The 17,921-nt window shown below is 28.2% G+C and overlaps 2 protein-coding genes and 1 non-coding gene across 3 annotated transcripts; 2 read left to right on the top strand and 1 right to left on the bottom strand.

The window, feature by feature from the left end:
• The first annotated feature begins 531 nt into the window (after nucleotides 1-531).
• LOC101509057 (F-box/LRR-repeat protein At3g48880-like) lies at nucleotides 532-3,025 on the top strand. Its single transcript, XM_004492964.4, has 3 exons — nucleotides 532-600; nucleotides 1,762-2,136; nucleotides 2,404-3,025. Exons 2-3 carry the CDS (start codon nucleotides 1,775-1,777, stop codon nucleotides 2,954-2,956), a joined length of 915 nt encoding a protein of 304 aa, XP_004493021.1. The 5' UTR covers nucleotides 532-600; nucleotides 1,762-1,774; the 3' UTR covers nucleotides 2,957-3,025.
• A 10,734-nt stretch (nucleotides 3,026-13,759) lies between these two features.
• Nucleotides 13,760-13,840, bottom strand: TRNAL-AAG (transfer RNA leucine (anticodon AAG)). The gene has a single exon. It is a non-coding gene; the product is annotated as a tRNA-Leu (tRNA).
• A 1,234-nt stretch (nucleotides 13,841-15,074) lies between these two features.
• On the top strand, nucleotides 15,075-17,792 carry LOC101512607 (uncharacterized). The gene is made up of 2 exons (XM_004492616.4): nucleotides 15,075-16,023; nucleotides 16,735-17,792. Exons 1-2 carry the CDS (start codon nucleotides 15,486-15,488, stop codon nucleotides 17,601-17,603), a joined length of 1,407 nt encoding a protein of 468 aa, XP_004492673.1. The 5' UTR covers nucleotides 15,075-15,485; the 3' UTR covers nucleotides 17,604-17,792.
• The last annotated feature ends 129 nt before the right edge of the window (nucleotides 17,793-17,921 follow it).

The following is a 17,921-nucleotide window of genomic DNA, read 5'->3' as shown; positions in this document are numbered from 1 at the left end:
AAATGACTTTTTTCATTTTTATTTTATTTTATTTATGTCTCTTTACAATAAAAATTTAGTATTAGTTTTATTTTTTCAATTATATATATTCATTAACTATTTATTTCTCTATTATTTTTCAATTTTTTTTCCCCATATTATCTATAAATAGAGTTAATGAAGAAGGTTAATTTTGGAAATTAGTCAAGCCTTTTTTTATTTTATTTTATAAAAATTAACCTTAATTCGGTACCATTTTCTAAAATGACTTATATCGTGGGAGAGATTAAAATATGTTTCACTATTTATATAATTTTTTTTTATCACTATTTGTATAAATGCATTTATGGTTTTTAAACTCTTTATATTTTAGGGGTAATAAAATAATACTTTATACATTTTATGGTCGGTGGCTAATTACGTATAGAGAATACCTTATCAATGTGCCACCTATGCATAACTCTACAAAGGACATATAATAAATTTTTTTATATTTTTGCATTGTCGTTACTTAATTTGAGGTATTTTGCTTCTCTTTATATTTTGGAGAATCCCAATTTCATTTTTCATTATTCAATCGCTCTGTGTTTGAGAGAGAGTAGCATTAGGCCATCATTTGAGGTATGTTTGTTTATTTCATTTTCACTTTATACACACATTTTTTATCATTCAATTTCTTATGTGTTTTCATTGCATGCTTTTGTGCTCATGAAATCGGATCCATGTCAAAAAAGTGATTGATTTTTAGTGTTTTCTTTATCATTCAATTTCCTATAGGTTTTTAGTTTGTTGTTCAAGCTTTAAAACTCGTTTATTCATACACAAAAAATGAAGTTTTTATTGAAATATTCTTTTTATTTGAGTGGAATTATATAAATAAAAAATGAAGGTTTTTCAATGCACCAAGCCCATATATACCTATGAAAATCAGTTGATTATATGGTATACAAATTGAAATTAGTCTACCAAGTACACACCATTAAATTTTTTATAAGGTAAATAGTTAGATTTGAAGTTTCTTTTGAAAATTTTATTTATTAATGGTCTAGATTTAATATCTAGACCAAAGGTGTAACAGTCATATCACTTTTTTTTTTATTCCTTCTTCAATCTCGATCTCCTTTCCGTCTCCATCCTAAATCTCGATCCGTAGAATAATCCGAGGTATCTATACTAAAGTAAATAATTTACTCTAAAGAAAAAAATAAAGTAATATTATCATTTAATTGATAGATAATTTTTTTTTTGGATAGAGATAGACAAGTTAATTAATATTTATATTATATGTACATACATGTCAAATTATAATAGTTATAATATTAATTAATGATTTTCTTACTTTACTTATTTACTTTAAACGAATCAAACTACCTTTTGCCACAATGACCTCCCATGAAACACCATTTGCTTCGTTATTTGTATTTCATTTTTACAAATTATGAAAGTTCTTAAAGCCCTAGTTGTTCGTTCTCATAAATGGCATTTAAATACAAAAATTCGAGTTCTAAAATTCTTTCCTTTGATTAATTAATCCATGTTACTCGAAAACAATTAATTATTTTATAGATTTGTTCACCTATTAAAGACACTAACTAGAATTGCAAACATTGAATATATAAAAAGGGTGTGTAAATTAAACGAAACAATTAATGATAGAAACATATTAATTAACAAATTTAATTTCGTAACATCTTTTAATTTCACCAAATCTTCTCAAATGGCTATATTATATATGAGATAGAAGTGATAACATTTAATATCTTATAATAATGTTTCATGCAGGAAACATCAAGAAATGAAGAAAAAGGATCAAACAAAGAAACACTATAGAGATTACCTATTCTATGATATTCTAGTAAGAATATTCATTCACCTAAATGTTGCAGATCTTGTTGCAGCCTCATTTGTGTGTAAGACATGGAACCTAGCGACTCGTGCCCCTCAACTTTGGAAAAAACTTGATCTTACTACATTGAACTATAGCAATTACTTCAACATACCCATGTTGGTAAATTCTTGGAAGGATGAAAATTCGAGTTCTAAAATGACTCGATTTTTGAAGTATGTTACAAATTTGAGTAGTGGAAATATAAATATCATAATATTTAATTTTTATGTGTACTTGACTGACGACCACTTACTTACCCTTGCTAAAAGGTAACATTTCAACTTTACTCTTTGCACGTATAATTAATGTTACAATATTTTTTTTCACTATAAAACCAATGTATTATCTCCCTTCTTATAAAATTTGTTGTTAGTATTAAATATTTTTATTAGGAGGGATCATGCATAATGAAATAAGATATATTTCAATCCATATTACATATATATATATAATTGTTCTAATACAATATAACAATTTGTTTTACTATATATTATGATACTATGATATCTTTAAAATATGTGTTCTTTAATGTATAGGACTCCAAATCTCAAAAGGTTAGTGCTACCACTCACCGGCAACATTTCGAAAATTGGAATTGAAACCGCAATGAAATCGTGGAGTGGCCTCGAATCCATGACAATTACCTCAATTTTCAAGGACCGTCACTATTTTACTGCGATTGGAAAATATTGTCCAAACATCGTTAGGTTAAAATTCACATGTACCTTTGAACAAGAAGAAGCTGAAGCCGTGGTCAATTACACTCCAAACCTTAAGGAATTAAGTATACGATTCGTAATAGTAAACCTTCGAGCTTTGTGTCTTGTACTCAATAGCTTGAAGGATTTGGAGGTGGTAAATATAAGTCACAGTCTCATTGTAGACAAATTAGATGGAGAATTTGAGATGTATTCCCTTCGTAATCTAAGAAATCATTTAGATGCATCATATTATAGAAAGCTTATCGTTTGTGAGACAGGAGAGTGTCTTAGGTGCCAGAATGGGAGGAACAATGATCCAAGAAGACTCCCACATGGACCCTTGGAGGATATTTGGCGTCAAGATGAAATAACCTCTCTTGCACATTAATTAGTTTTATTAAATTGATTAATGTTGTAGCCTTCCTTATTAATTAAATAAAGTTCATCAACATTATACTAATTTGGATTAAGAATTGTGTTTCATTAAGATCATTATTATATTCCCTTTGCATGGATTAATATTTTATTGTTGGTTTCTCTAAGGAATATATTATCTCATGTTGGAACTTTAGGTGCAATATTTCACAAATATTTAGTTTTAACTTTCTCATTTAAACCATTAAAAATGGAGTAGACGTAATTTAGCAGAGATTTGATAATTTTCATCCACTAATTTTGAAGTTGGTCTAAATTAAAAAACTACATTATTTTAAGGTGTATGTATGTGAGAAATTTATAAGTATAACTTCTTAATAATTTACGCCTACTAAAAATAATTTGATATAAATATTAGCAAACATGTATACACAACCTAGGAGATATCAAATATTATTAGTACTTAACTTTTGGACGTCGACCCTCTTTGTTTTTCAAAAATATGTTAATAGCGTTACACAATTCAATAATTTTTTATCCAATATATATATATAAAAAAATAAATAAATAAAAGAGATTAGTGATAGTTAGACATCTCATATATAAAAACATTATTTTGGTAGATTGTTGTTTTCTGATCAATGTTGCAGTCTAACTTTCGGAGCATTTAAGTTAGTGTTGTATCTTTATCTAATTTTTTATTTATCGAATATATATTTTAAGTAATTGACTGATGAATTAAAATATTATATATATAATTAACTTAATTAACAATTAAGAAAAAAAAATTATATAAAATCATTTATATTAATTTAATACATGATATTTTATTTTAAAGTGTCTGAAAAGTAATTTTCATTAAAAAATTAGTAATTTTACTAATTATATACTAATATATACTTTAAAATATCTTATAATGACAAGTCACACAATTTTAACACAAATTACTTTTCAGACACTTTAGACAAGTTACAAAAGTTAGAATTTCAACTATCACAAATTTTACAATTTTCACAAGTCACACAATTTTCATATGTCACACAATTTTCACAAGTCACCCAATTCATACAAGTTTTTAGAACTTCACAAAATTCAATCAAATAAAATATATTCATTTTACGATTTTCATCTTTGTTGAAAACTTTATTCTTGAAAAATGCATTTAAGTTTCTTATGTTTAAACATCGTGTCACTCCTAAAAAAATACATATATTAATTAAAATAATTTACAATTAAAAAATAGTATCACACTATATCATACATGGTTAATATATAAAAATTTATTAATAATTAATAGTTGAGTTATTTTATTAGTATAAATTCTACGAGAGAACAAATTAAGCAAATTGAGTAGAGAAAAGAGAGCCGAAATGCGTCACTCTCTAAAGAATACAACTATATATATATATATAAAATAAAATAAAAAATACCGCTCCAAAAAAATCCGACACTGTCTAGTACATATTTTATGGAATAACAATAAGTAAATATAATTTTCAAATTAGTGATATGTTTTTAGATAGCTCTAAAAATTAATTAAGTTGTTAGTTATAGAGATGTTAACAAGTTGTTTGTACTTTGCATTGTAACGCTGAATTAAAGTTTAAAACTTAAATAATAACCTGATATTAATTTACATGAAGTTAAATTTACATGTATAATTCTATTATCTATATGATGGGGTGTTGTGGTTTAAAATTCATCTACTTACTACACTGCTGCAATTCTTTTATCGGGTGTTGTGGTTTAAAATTCATCTGATTAATAGACTTGGTTGCAAGTTGGTTTGACAATATATGAGATATTATTTAGGTTTAATTGCAGTTTTGGTCCCTCTATTTTAGCCGAATCACGAAAGTAGTCCCTCCATTTTATTTCTCTCCAGTTTTTGTCCCCAAATAGAATTTTAGTCCAAAATTTGATGAAATTTTAGTTTTTAAAGCCGTACTACACCATTTATGATCATATATTTCAAGTACAATTGCTGCAAATGAGATCTTGAGGCATTGTGTGACTTAAATAAATGCAAAAAAAATGAAATTTCATCAAATTTTGGACCAAAATTCTGCTTGGGGGACCAAAACTGGAGAGAAACAAAATAGGAGGACTACTTTTGCGATTCAGTTAAAATAGGGGATCAAAACTGCAATTAAGCCTATTATTTATTAATTGAATATGATCCAACGAGAATAAATTGAAAATATTTTTCCTAAATAAAAATGTTGTTGCTTAATTGATTAAGCAGACTTGTATATATAAATTTATTAAGGAGGATAGATATATTGTTATAAATTAACTTGGAAAATATGTGATTAATTGACTTAGAGAGATGTATTATTGTTATAAATCAACTTGGAAAATATGTGATTAATTGACTTAGAGATGTATTAGGCAAATTGTATGGAAAAACATTGTGTCTTCTTTATTTATGTATAAAGTAGTTATCGAATAAGATGTTATTTGTATATAAAGTCTCCGGAACGAAATTAACATGTGAATCATCGACGGGAATGAGACTTATGCCACAAGAAAACGACAAGCGATAAGAACTCAACCTCTGTGATTGGAGATCCCATGAATGAAATTCAATGTGTAAAAACAAGTCACTTTTTAGTTATAATAACACTAAAGTTTGTTCTCCCTTTCCTATGGTGTTATGATAATGAATATGAGAATGTGCTATATTTTATTTAAACTTGAGAGATAAGCTTTTAATGATTACCATAAACCTTTATGGATGGTGTACGATTGTAGAATGCATTAGATATAATCACTTATACGAGTGTCAGGTGAGACTGTTTGCATGGGATTATGGTGGGTCTCTACGGCACTCATAAAAACTAGACAAGCGCACAACTTAAATGCGCTACAATGTGTACAACAAGAATTGTGGGAGTATAATGTGATTGTGAGACCTCTAACACATAATAAGTGTCTTGGATTCCATAGCTTTCTAAATCAATTTACCTAAGTCATATCAATTTAGAAATGATTCGATAGCTCGCTTCATAGATTCGATGAATTACATCCATGATGCCCACCCAAAAAATTTCTTTTGAGCCTTGTCTTTTTAAACTTTTTGAAATATGTGGAGGATTGTTGTAAATTTTGAGAATATCTCAAAAGTTTTAAATAAATTGTTTTATATTTTAAGTGAGAAAAATAAAAATATATTTAATTAGAAAAATATTATTAATTTATTTTAATTGCGAAAATTTTGGACTTAGTAGAACACCACTTGGTCGAACCCATTGTTTCCTTTTTGTCTCTTCAGTTAAATGTTCTTCTTATTATATATGAAAATTTGACTACTTATTTTACAATGTGAAAAGCTTATTTTATGGAACGTGAAAAATTTCTACTTTTTATTGGAACGGGAAACCCCATCTCTTTTCTTGTTCTTCTTCCATTTTTTGGTTTTCTACTAGGTACATTTTCTTGTGGTCTTTGAGACAATATTTCTTGTCAGTTTTGTTACTTCAATTTACAAGAATGAGTTTGTTGAATCTTGAAGAATTTGTGTCGTAAGTCAGATAAATCCTTAAGAATAGTGACTATTGTCATGTCTCAAGTTTGGGTATGTGTTATTTTTTAAGTTTAATCAAAGTTGTTGACGGAGATACCAATTGAGTTGCATTGGTGGCCAAATTTTACAACAAAATGTACAACAAATTTAGTATCATTTTATATATAACTAAAAATAGAAATATGTATTTTTAAGTTCACAAGTGTGATAATGATTTTTGAAACATAATCTCGTAAGAATCACACTTAAATCCATCACAACCAATATACAAAATTTCATTGGTTGGTTTGTATTTTATTACTAAAGTACACTTACAAATCCTTTTTTAAAAAGAATAAAGTTATATTAAAAATTAATTATTGATATGTATGATAGTAAGTTATTTTTTGTCGATAAGATGATTTAAGTTAACTTTATATATATATATATATATATATATATATATATATATATATATAAATGCTAGGTAATTTGACAAGTAACTATAACTCGCTAATATTGAATAATAAATACTTAAATTAACCTAAAATAAAACCTAATATGAGAGGATAATTTTTATTTGTTTTTAACATTTTCAATATACATTGTAACAAAGCACAATTGCATAAAAAAAAAAAAAAAAAAGACTAATAGCACATATTTCCAAAGTCAAAATTCGTTCACCAAGATATAATGAAATATTTTTTCATAATATCCACTTAAATATAACAGTTTTTCAATGCAATATTCTAGGTGATATGCACATTTTTCTAACCAATACAATGATATTGTGTAGTTAATTTCTTAATTATTTAAACTAATAAAATTAATGACATCGCAACTCAATGTTTCTCTCTCCAGCTCTCTTTAATCAATGTATAGAAACTGATTATTTAATTTAATGCAAAAAACATCCAAGTTTCATTTATCATTATAATTGACGTGTATCTACTTTCCCCATTATTTTAGGTTATGATGTACAATGGAACCAACTATGAACACCTCACACAAAAATATATGTCAAAGTCATAATATGAGCGCATATCCTTAATTCAATCAAATCTAAGTATTAAGTTGTATATTCTTTGAGATACACATGCAATAATACAATTGTTTTATGTTGTTGCAGATGTTGATCAACTCACTTGAGATCCGCCCAATATGTTGTAATGGATAATAGAAAACATAAAGATTCTCATTGCTTTTCATTGTATCACTAGTGGTAATGTCCAAACTTCATGTCAAGTTTATCAAATATTTTAGGTTGATATTCATTATAACGTGTTTTTCTTTTTGTGTGACATTCTTTTTTCTTTGGAGAAATAGAAGATTTAAACATATTTATTAGTTTATGACTAATTTATTATCTATTCTATCTACAAAAATAAAAGAGACACGTATATCTTTTCATTTCAAATTTAATTCCATTACTATAGAAATGAGAAACAAATGTAAAACTATGTTTCTACTTTCTACACTCTTAGAGTTGGGTTTTAGCCTATGTAAAAGTAGTTCCTACAATCTACATATATATCAAACTTAGTTAGCTACTAAAAATAACTTTTTGGACAACTATTAATTTTTATGTAGTGCAGCTGACTATTTGTTGCCTTTCTTGTTTAATTAATGTGCATTTTTTGTTGATGTGTTTCATGGGGTGGTCTATTTTCAATAATAGTTATTTTGGGTGCCCCACAAAGAATAAATTATATCTTCAAGAATAATGGTTCATATTTTTTAGTTTTGGTTGTTGATTTGCTTACATGGTAGAGCTTTAAATTGTATAATTTATATATAAGTAGGTCTTTGAAACAATTATGTTTAATTTAAACTATAATAAAAATGCATTAAATTACACATTATTATTCTTTCATATATCTAACTCGTGCATCGCACATGTGTATCATCTAGTTACATTGAAAAACTTTAATGATATTGTTACGTGACGGGAGACACTTAAAGTGTATTTTATGTCAAATCAGTGTTTGACATAACGATAGTTCTACAAAATTAAAAGAGACATTAAAACAATTTTGCGATGTTTTGATTTGGTTTCTGAACTCAAAGTTAACTTCTTCAAGAGTAAAATGTATGATATTAATATAGGGGACACATTTATGAATATTGCTTTAGCGTTTCTATTGTGTTGCGTTCATGTTTCTAGGACTTTTAGTGGGAGTTAACCCAAGAAAGTGTCATACATGGAAACCAGTGGTTGAGAAAAATGCAAAAAAAGGCTTTTGATGTGGAAAGGACAACATCTTTCTTTGGGTGACTGAGTTAGTTTTGTTGACTTCTGTTTTAAAATAGTTTACCTCTATTTTATCTATCTTTCTACAAGGCTTTGCAAAAAAAAATTACATCAATTAATCATCATCCAATGGCATTTTGTATCGGGTGGAGATGAGGCTCATAGAAAGATTTTTAGGGTTAGTTGGAGTGACGCTTGTAAATCAAAGCAAGAAGGGGACTTGGAGTTAAGAATTTGGAAGCTTTCAACATCGCACTTTTGAGTAAGTGGAAGTGGCGCATGCTACTTGATCGTGAGACCATACAGTTTGATTTACTATCTTACATGTATGGCTCTTCAAAAACTAAGATTTTATGTCATGATGTTATGCACTGTGGTTCTACTACACCGAGAAAAATCTTAGAAAACATTTTTTAATCATTAAATAACGTTTTTAAGCACTGTTTATTTCAGCGTTATTAAAGTATAAACAACGCTTTTTAAAAATAAAAAATGTTGTATAATACAACATATAACAACGTTTTTTAAACTTAAGCGTTGTCTAATGACAACTTATAATAGCGCTTCTTGTTATAAAACACTGTAAAAGGTCATCTTATAATAGCATTTTTTTAGGATAAAGAATATCTAATAATAATCTATAATAGCGTTGTTGTATTATAAATATTGTCTAATAGCTATTTTTAATAGCATTTGTCAATAAAAAACACTCTCAGAGGATAATCAATATTAGCGCTTTATTTGCATAAGCGATGTGAAATAATGTTATTTTTAATTGAAATATTCAACCTCATTCTCATTACACATAATCACCTTGTCATATATGTATTAATTAATTTGATAATTAATCTCTAATACAAATTCAAAATTACATAATGTTCCTTGTATCTTTTAAAATAAAATTCTTGTTACCATTATGGTCGAGACATTCCTCCACCATGTTCAAGAACCTATAGTCTTAGCTTCCCGAACCAACTCATGTGGAGTCTCGTTATAAATACGACTAATTAAACTAATTAAACATCCAATTAACTTGATAAACAATTCCTTACAATTAAAGATAAAACACATTGTTGTCTATGCTAACGCTTTCTAGAAACACATTGTAAAATATATGAGTCTATGTTAACGCTTTCTAGAATTCGTTATCTAAAGACTTTGTGTTTTTAAAATCAAACATTCGCTCACTTTTAAATATATTGTTAAATGAGCACTGTTATTTCTCAATTTTGGTTAGTGTTATAAAGAAAAGACTCACCTTAGTAGAGAGACATGATATCCATTTGAAATAAATTTGTTGTTGTTATTTGTTGGTTCTCTAATTTTTTTGTTATAATGTTGGAAATGGTGAGTTGATCGCGCTTTGGAATGATTGTTGGTGGGGGCCAGTTTGCTAAAAAATGAATTTTCAACTTTATATCAATTATCTTTCTATTGAGAATAATGGTTGAGCTAAGCAAGAGATAAATAATTAAAGAGAAAAATAAAACTTAAAATAATTATATAAAGAAAAATTATACAATTAGAGTTTGATATACTTTTATATAGTGCTCTTAATGTAACTAAAATTATAAATTCTGCCTAACTATAAATATCTTTTAACTACCTCTAACAGTCCCCTTGAAAGCGTGTAACAACATTTCTAACTTAGAAAATACAATACAATATAAGAAAAAGAAAAATACAATGAAACTAATGAAAGAAAATTACAAGAAAAAGAATACAAGTCGTAATCACATCGACTAAACAACAAAATTCATGTAAAAATTGATAGCGGTCGAGGTGCATAACACTAGCTCGTCGAAGTCTTCGGTCTATTTTGTACTAACTTGAACGGTGTCTCCACGACACTCACTCTAATATAGGATCAAAAATCACATAGAGGACTGAGTCTTAGTAATCTATATAATTCCGTCGAGAGATAAGTAAAGTCTATGTAAGAATTATTCCTTGTCAGCACTTTAATTCTTTCAAATAATTCCTCTTTAACTAAAATTCATTAACCACTTGAATTTAATTATTAAGTTTAAATATATTATATTTGAATTTAGGATTATTCTCTATGTATATTTTACCATGTTTTTTCTACTTAGATATATCGTTTACAATTTTAAAAACAATTAAATGGTATTCTTGGATTAAAATTTTTTTTGGGTACTTTTGGAGCTTATGATATTTAAAATTCACAACATTCTTATTTCTTTTTTATTTATTTGAAATGGATATGCAATTGGCTCTAAATAATGCGAGAGCTATGTATGGTTAATATTTTGTACGTATTTGGTTTATACTTCAATTAAAAAAAAATATTTTATGTATTAATAATAAATATTTATTCTGTATTTTTTATATTTATTAGTAATAAAAATGAGTCTTGTATTTTTTTATATATCAATGGAAAAAATTTGTCCTCCGTTTTTTAAAATTTATCAATAACAAATCCTTGTTTTGTGCATTTTAATATTTATTATTATAAAATATTTATTATATTTTTTTATGTATTAATTATAAATATTTATCTTATATATTTTTAATATTTATCAATGTAATTATTTGTCTTTTGTTTTTTAATGAATGTGACAAATATTTATTTCTTGTTTTTTTTATATTTACCGGTTATAAATATTTCTCTAGTGCTATTTTATGTATCAATAACAATTATTTCTATCCTATTTTATTATGTACATATGTATGACATATTTTTACTATCTTCTCATATTTTGTTTATCACTCCTATATTTCATTCTCTCATGGATCAATAGTATATTTTTCCTTCTCTTTTGCAGCGTTAACCAAATCGCTTTCGCAACTTTTGCAGCTTTTTTGGAATGTTTCTACAACTTTTACAGTTTGATCTGACTAAAGATATGTTTAATGAGTTTGTTGTTCTTATTTTTTGTATCGAAGTTAAATTGGAGAGGGTATTGATATAGTTATCGTAGTGGAATTAATTCAGAATTTGACATGTGTTATAGGTGCAGGAATTAATCCTCATTGAAATGAGAGCTTCCACTACAAAAAAAAATGTTCGTCTGTCTATGAAAAATTGATCTAAATCCGTGGATAAATTATTTACTATCCAAAAAAAAGTTGTGCTTCTTATTTTATAAACTAAATTAATTTTTTATAAAATTGGTTTTTATCATAAGTAAAATCAAAAGAATAGTCCAACGAAACTGCATATGTGTAAAAAAAAGATTTGTATTCTGTTTACCATAACATCTCTGTGGTTAAAATAAGAGAATTATCAATGGATAATATAAAAATACGTTATTTTAATTTATTTATTTTAAAGAAGAATTTATTTTATTTTTTCCAATAAAAACATTTTCGCATTCTTCTCTCAAAAACACTCTCGTTTTCTCAAATATGGCGAATAGGGTTCCTGTTCTCTCAAAACACACACTCCCTCTAAAAACAAGATCTCATTCTCCATAACTCTGGTCCAACAACTCAATATCTATTGCTTTCAGAATCACGTTATTGCTCTTGATTGATATTTTTTGTCCTTCACTCTCAAATCTGCAACTTTTCACAATTTCAGACAACAGTTTTATACTTCATCTGAGATTAATTGACCACGATACATATACTAAAGATAACTTTCTTAATCAGATAATATAATATGAGTTAATCAAATACACATTTTTTTAAGTTTAAAATATAATTTATGATGTGTGATTTTCTTTTTTAATTAAAAAAAAAAAATCAACTAACCTTTGATTCAATACCTTTTTCTTATAAGAGATAGTTTGTTGGGTTGAACTATCACCCCAACAAAACAGTTTGAGAACCGAATCAGACCAACATGCATAGGTTCGATTTGATTTGTTTAAATTTCTAAAGAAAATATTACTTAAGTTCAACCAAACCGACTAATTTCTTTTTAGTTTAGATATTTTTCTCTTAAAAAACAAACTGAAAGAATTTTTAACATTTCTAATGTCATTTCAATCAAACTTGTGTAATCTCAGGCCTATTCTCCATCCCCTATCATTACATTTGCAAATTTGTTTCGTGTTTATATTTATAAATTTACAACTTAACTTTTTTTTGTATATATTACGATATAGTATTATATTTTTTATTTATCAATTAAAATTTTAAATTTTTGATTATTTTAAAGCTTTTGTTTAAGCTATGCTACTAATTGAAAAAATTTCAAATTTGACGTTGATTTAAGAGATATAATTCTATAAGTTTTTATAAAAGTAAGACTTATCACATTACAGGCTTATTCTGTGAGAATTAATTAATTCTAATATTAAAACATAAGATATAGATGACTCTCATTTTTATGCCAGATGTGAATTTGTATATACGGGTGTATGATTTATATATGAAAATTGGACTATTTGTAGTCACTTGAAAATTAGATTATCTGCGGTTACTAACGTCACATAGTCGCTGACTACGTGATCGATCAGATGATTCAAATATCAAAATTAATAATATTAATTTTATAAAAAAAAATTAATAATAATTTTACAATCATGCAGTCACTTACAGCAAAAAAATGTGTGCAGTTATATTAGGGGATTAATTAGAATGAATGCAATTCATAATAAAATAGTATATTAGAATAATACAATCTTTGGTCATTTTTTTTCCTTCAGATATTTTAAACACCAACCCTTGCAGGTTAGACCAAATAGGCCATCCATTTTCTTTCATTTTCATGTTCTAACATTTAAATGGGTTGCATATTTATTATGATGATTTAAATTATTGGCATTTTAGTCTAATTTAGTTTAGTTTATGATGATTGCAGAGAGAAAATACTGAATTTGACTATGATAAAGAGAAAAGGCGTATTGGTGGATGAAAACACTCCGTCAAAGATGATTAAAAACGTGAATGAATAATATCAAATAATTACTAGCATGTGATATCATTTTCTTAACCTACATAAAAATTACTACTTTTTAAAATAAAAAATATATATTGGACATTCATATGATTCCTTGTTTTTAAATTTCCCCCCCAATTAAGTGCATACGCCTAGTTCGATTGCAGTGAATTCGATATGTATTTCGTAGAAACATAAAAAAAATTAATAATGTTGAGAGTGGGATTTGAAACCACGCCCTTTCGGACCAGAACCTTAATCTGGCGCCTTAGACCAACTCGGCCATCTCAACTTGTTGATACTTTTACAGCCCGAATATGCTTAACTGAATACAATTTAAGTTTGTCTTAAGTTACTTCATAGCCCGGTTCGAGTTTTTCCGGTTCAATCCAGCATTTGGTCGGTTTAATCACATAAATTTTAATCAAATTTTTAAAAAGTTTGCAAACGTTTATCTTTCAATTATAAATATTATAGTAGTTTAATGATATTAATATATATTAAAACATAAAAGAAAACAATTAATTAAACTAAATATTAATATAATATAATAAATAAACAATATATTTATATAAGTGCGGAGGCGGAGTGAATACTATAATACCCTGTACCACATCGCTTAATTTTTTGGATAATGACTCGTTCCCATACCCATACCCATTATGCGGATTTTCCGTAACTGCAAATATACCCGCTTAATTTTACCCTATCTATTATGATTTTTTTTTTCGAGTATCTAATGAGTCTGAATCTAATTGTCATCCTTAGTCAAATCGTCATTTTTTAATTCAAAAATATGACAGAAAGACCAAAACTATTGACTTTTAAAATAGATGATCAATTTCGTAAATTAGTAATAATAGAGAGACCAAAACTGCAATTAAACTTTTATATTTTTTATGTTGTCAAAAGATGAACACAAATTCTACGTAATTTTTGATAACTAATTTTTTAAAAAAGACAATGAAATTTATGACTATCTACAAATACACACATAAATTTCTCAAATTTTACAAAAATAAATAAAGTACGGATATTATCTTTATCTAACCAGACAAATAAGAGATATAAGAGACGACAATTATATCTTTCCTTGCCCACACAATATGATCCTTTCAACAATTTTTCTTATGGTAATTTTAAATCAACCATTTTTTTCTTCTTTTATTTGGTTGTTTGCAAATTATTAGCTATATCCTTATTTATAAATACTTTGCTAAACAAAATTGTCTTTAAATATAAATATTATTTTATTATATTTGATGTATTTATTATTGTTTTTTGAACATATTTTTTTATTAATATTATTAATTTATTTTAAAATATAAAAATAAAATTTAACATATTTAAATAAAAATGTTATTTTTAGAACATTAACTCATATAATAAATATATAAATAGATAATAGAAATATAAAAAAAAAAATTTAACATACCTATACTAACAACACAATTTTTTTTGATATAATAATAACACAGTTTAAAATAAAAATAAAAATAAAATCAAAGTATTCCCATTTTATTCATCAAATTTAAGAAAGGAGTTTGAAGCAGCAGCGTGCAACTACAGTGCAACCTTAAACCCTATGTCCCTCCTAAAAGACTTCAGCCGCCAAAATTCACTCACCGTGCTTTTTCTCACGCGCCACCTCTCCTCCGCCACTACCACCACCACATCCAAACTCCACGACCGTTACACCTTCGAACCACCATCTTCCCTCTCCCCCTCTCCCGAAAACCCCAACGAAAGTCCAACTAAACCCCACAGAAAACAGCCCAAGCCCAAGTACAAACCCCCTTCGTCCCTCGACCGAACCGGGAAAAAACCTAAATACTCGCCAAACGGTTCAGCTACACGGAGAGCAGCCAAACGGTAAGGCCTATCGGACTTAGAGAACCTAAATACTCGCCATTTGGACCGGACCGGATCGACCGGGAATGGACCGGATCGGCCTATCGGACTTAGAGAACCTAATTCACACTTCAAAATCTGATTCTGGCCGTTCAAACTTAGCTTCCAAAAGGGTTCTCCCTGCAGTTCTTAATATACTTAACTCACAAACCCTTCCTTTAGATCACAATCTTCTATCTTTGTGTTTCAAGCTTCTTAGAAACTTGTGTGCTGGAGAATTTGAAAACCAGAATTTGTTTCTTGAGTTTGATGGGGTTGTTGTTGTTTCGAGTATTTTGATGTCAGAGGCTGGTTCTTTACGCCCTGATCATATGTTGGTTCGTTGGGGTTTGCAGGTTTTGGCAAATGTTTGTTTGGCTGGAAAGCAGCATCAGAAGGCTATTTGGGAAGAGATTTTTCCACTTGGTTTTGTGTCTCTTGCAAGACTTGGAACTAAGGAAATTTGTGATCCTTTGTGTATGGTGATTTATACATGTTGTGATGGAAACCATGAATGTTTTGGAGAGCTTTGTAGTGACAGTGGTTTGCCTGTAGTGGCAGAAATTGTGAAAACTGCTTCTTCTGGTTAGTTTGTTGTTTATGAGCTTTTTCTTGTGTACTTTCCTATGTTTGTTTCTTTTGTGCTGTTGTGTTGTCCGAGGTCATTCTTATGTTGTAGTATATATATATTATGTTATTTGTGAGTAAATTGGATATTTGGTCTCTTAAATTGTAAGACTGTATCAACCCGGTCCTCTACATTATCAATATGTCAAAAAGATGAAAAGAATTGCAAAATGTGAATCAGGTCTGCTTAAATCCAACATTGCCAACTTTATGTCATTATAGTCCATGTATATAGCAACAGAGGGACAGATATGCTTAAATGTTTACAATCTCAAAGATATTTTGAAAATTTAATAATGTGGAGGACTAGGTTGATACATTCCTTCAATTAAAGATCAAATTGGGTATTTCTTCATTTAGTTGCTTCCCTTATCTATTGGTTTATTTATTCTTTTTAATTTGTAATACTTCTTCCTCTATATAAATGGCCTATTTGAAAATTTACATTTTGGCAAAACACAGTGGCATTATGTAATTCTTGTAGACTTTCCTCATGGGAGAATGCTTGTTGTTACTGCTGCTGTACACTGCTTCTATATTTTTCTATGCTGTCATGACTTATGAGTTGCGTCTATATTTTGCTATGCTTCCATGACTCATGATGACTGTCATGTTGGTTTCTTATGATTTTTAAGTTGTAACACTGACTTCTTCTTCAACTGAAACCAGCTAGTTTTGGTGAGGATTGGATAAAACTGCTCCTTTCAAGAATTTGCCTTGAAGAATCTCAATTGCCTATGTTGTTTCCTAAATTACGGTTTATGGATATTCCTGAGGGTGAAGATATTGATTCAAAAGATTATCAGTTTTCTTTTGAACAAGCGTTTCTTCTGCAAATCCTATCGGAAATTTTGAACGAGCGACTCAGAGATGTTGTTGTTTCAAAAGATGTTGCATTATTTGTTTATGGAGTATTCAAGAAATCTGTTGGGGTTCTTGAGCATGCAGTGAGAGGTAAGTCTGGTCTTCCCAGTGGCTCTGTTGCAGTGGACGCTCTTGGCTACTCGCTTACTATATTGAGAGACATCTGTGCTCATGATAGTGTTAGAGGTAATCCAGAGGATACAAATGATGTTGTCGATGTGTTATTGTCACAAGACATTATTGAGTTGCTTTTGATTCTGCTTGGAGATCTTGAACCTCCAGCAATAATCAGGAAAGGAATCAAACAATCTGAGAATCAAGAAGGCGCTAGTTGTTCCTCAAAACCATGCCCTTACAAGGGCTTTAGGAGAGACATAGTTTCACTTATTGGCAATTGTGTGTATAGAAGGAAGCATGCACAAGATGAAATCAGGGGTAGGAATGGAATTCTACTGCTATTGCAACAGTGTGTTACTGATGAAGATAATCCTTTCCTGAGAGAATGGGGAATATGGTCTGTTAGGAATATGTTGGAGGGCAATGAGGAGAATCAAAAGGTAGTTTCTGAATTGCAGTTGCAAGGATCTGCTGATGTGCCTCAAATTTCTGCACTTGGTCTTCGAATAGAAGTTGATCAGAAAACTAGGCGCGCAAAGCTTGTAAATGTTCCTTGAAATAATACCACTACTTGGTTGTATTATGCGTATGTATGTTATATTACATACATTTTTACTTGATCATTATTATTAGTAGAATGTCCTTAGTTGGATTTCAGGTTAGGTTTTTTTCCCTTTCCAAATTGAAAATGCTGTTTCTCTTGTCAATGAAAGCTCAGAAGAAAAATCATTAGTAACAATTGAAAATTTTAGATGTCATAACAGTAGTTTTATTTCCTGTCAATTCTTGCAACAATTTATCAAGCAACCTTGGATGGAGCAGGAAAAATAGTTAAAATCAAAGACACATTAATCTCCAAAATATGTAACGAACAT

This window comes from Cicer arietinum, chromosome 3 (assembly GCF_000331145.2).
Source record: "Cicer arietinum cultivar CDC Frontier isolate Library 1 chromosome 3, Cicar.CDCFrontier_v2.0, whole genome shotgun sequence".
NCBI classification, from domain to species: domain Eukaryota; kingdom Viridiplantae; phylum Streptophyta; class Magnoliopsida; order Fabales; family Fabaceae; genus Cicer; species Cicer arietinum.
The sequence above is the reverse complement of the archived record's forward strand: the minus strand, read 5'-3'. Positions and strand labels throughout refer to the sequence as shown.

What these genes read in the sequence shown, in the direction of transcription:
- LOC101509057 (XM_004492964.4), top strand. Translation starts at nt 1,775, where the DNA reads ATGAAGAAAAAGGATCAAACAAAGAAACACTATAGAGATTACCTATTC. An exon ending in TTACTTACCCTTGCTAAAAG is followed by an intron (nt 2,137 to 2,403) that starts GTAACATTTCAA and finishes TTTAATGTATAG; the next exon opens with GACTCCAAATCTCAAAAGGT.
- LOC101512607 (XM_004492616.4), top strand. Translation starts at nt 15,486, where the DNA reads ATGGACCGGATCGGCCTATCGGACTTAGAGAACCTAATTCACACTTCA. An exon ending in TGTGAAAACTGCTTCTTCTG is followed by an intron (nt 16,024 to 16,734) that starts GTTAGTTTGTTG and finishes AACTGAAACCAG; the next exon opens with CTAGTTTTGGTGAGGATTGG.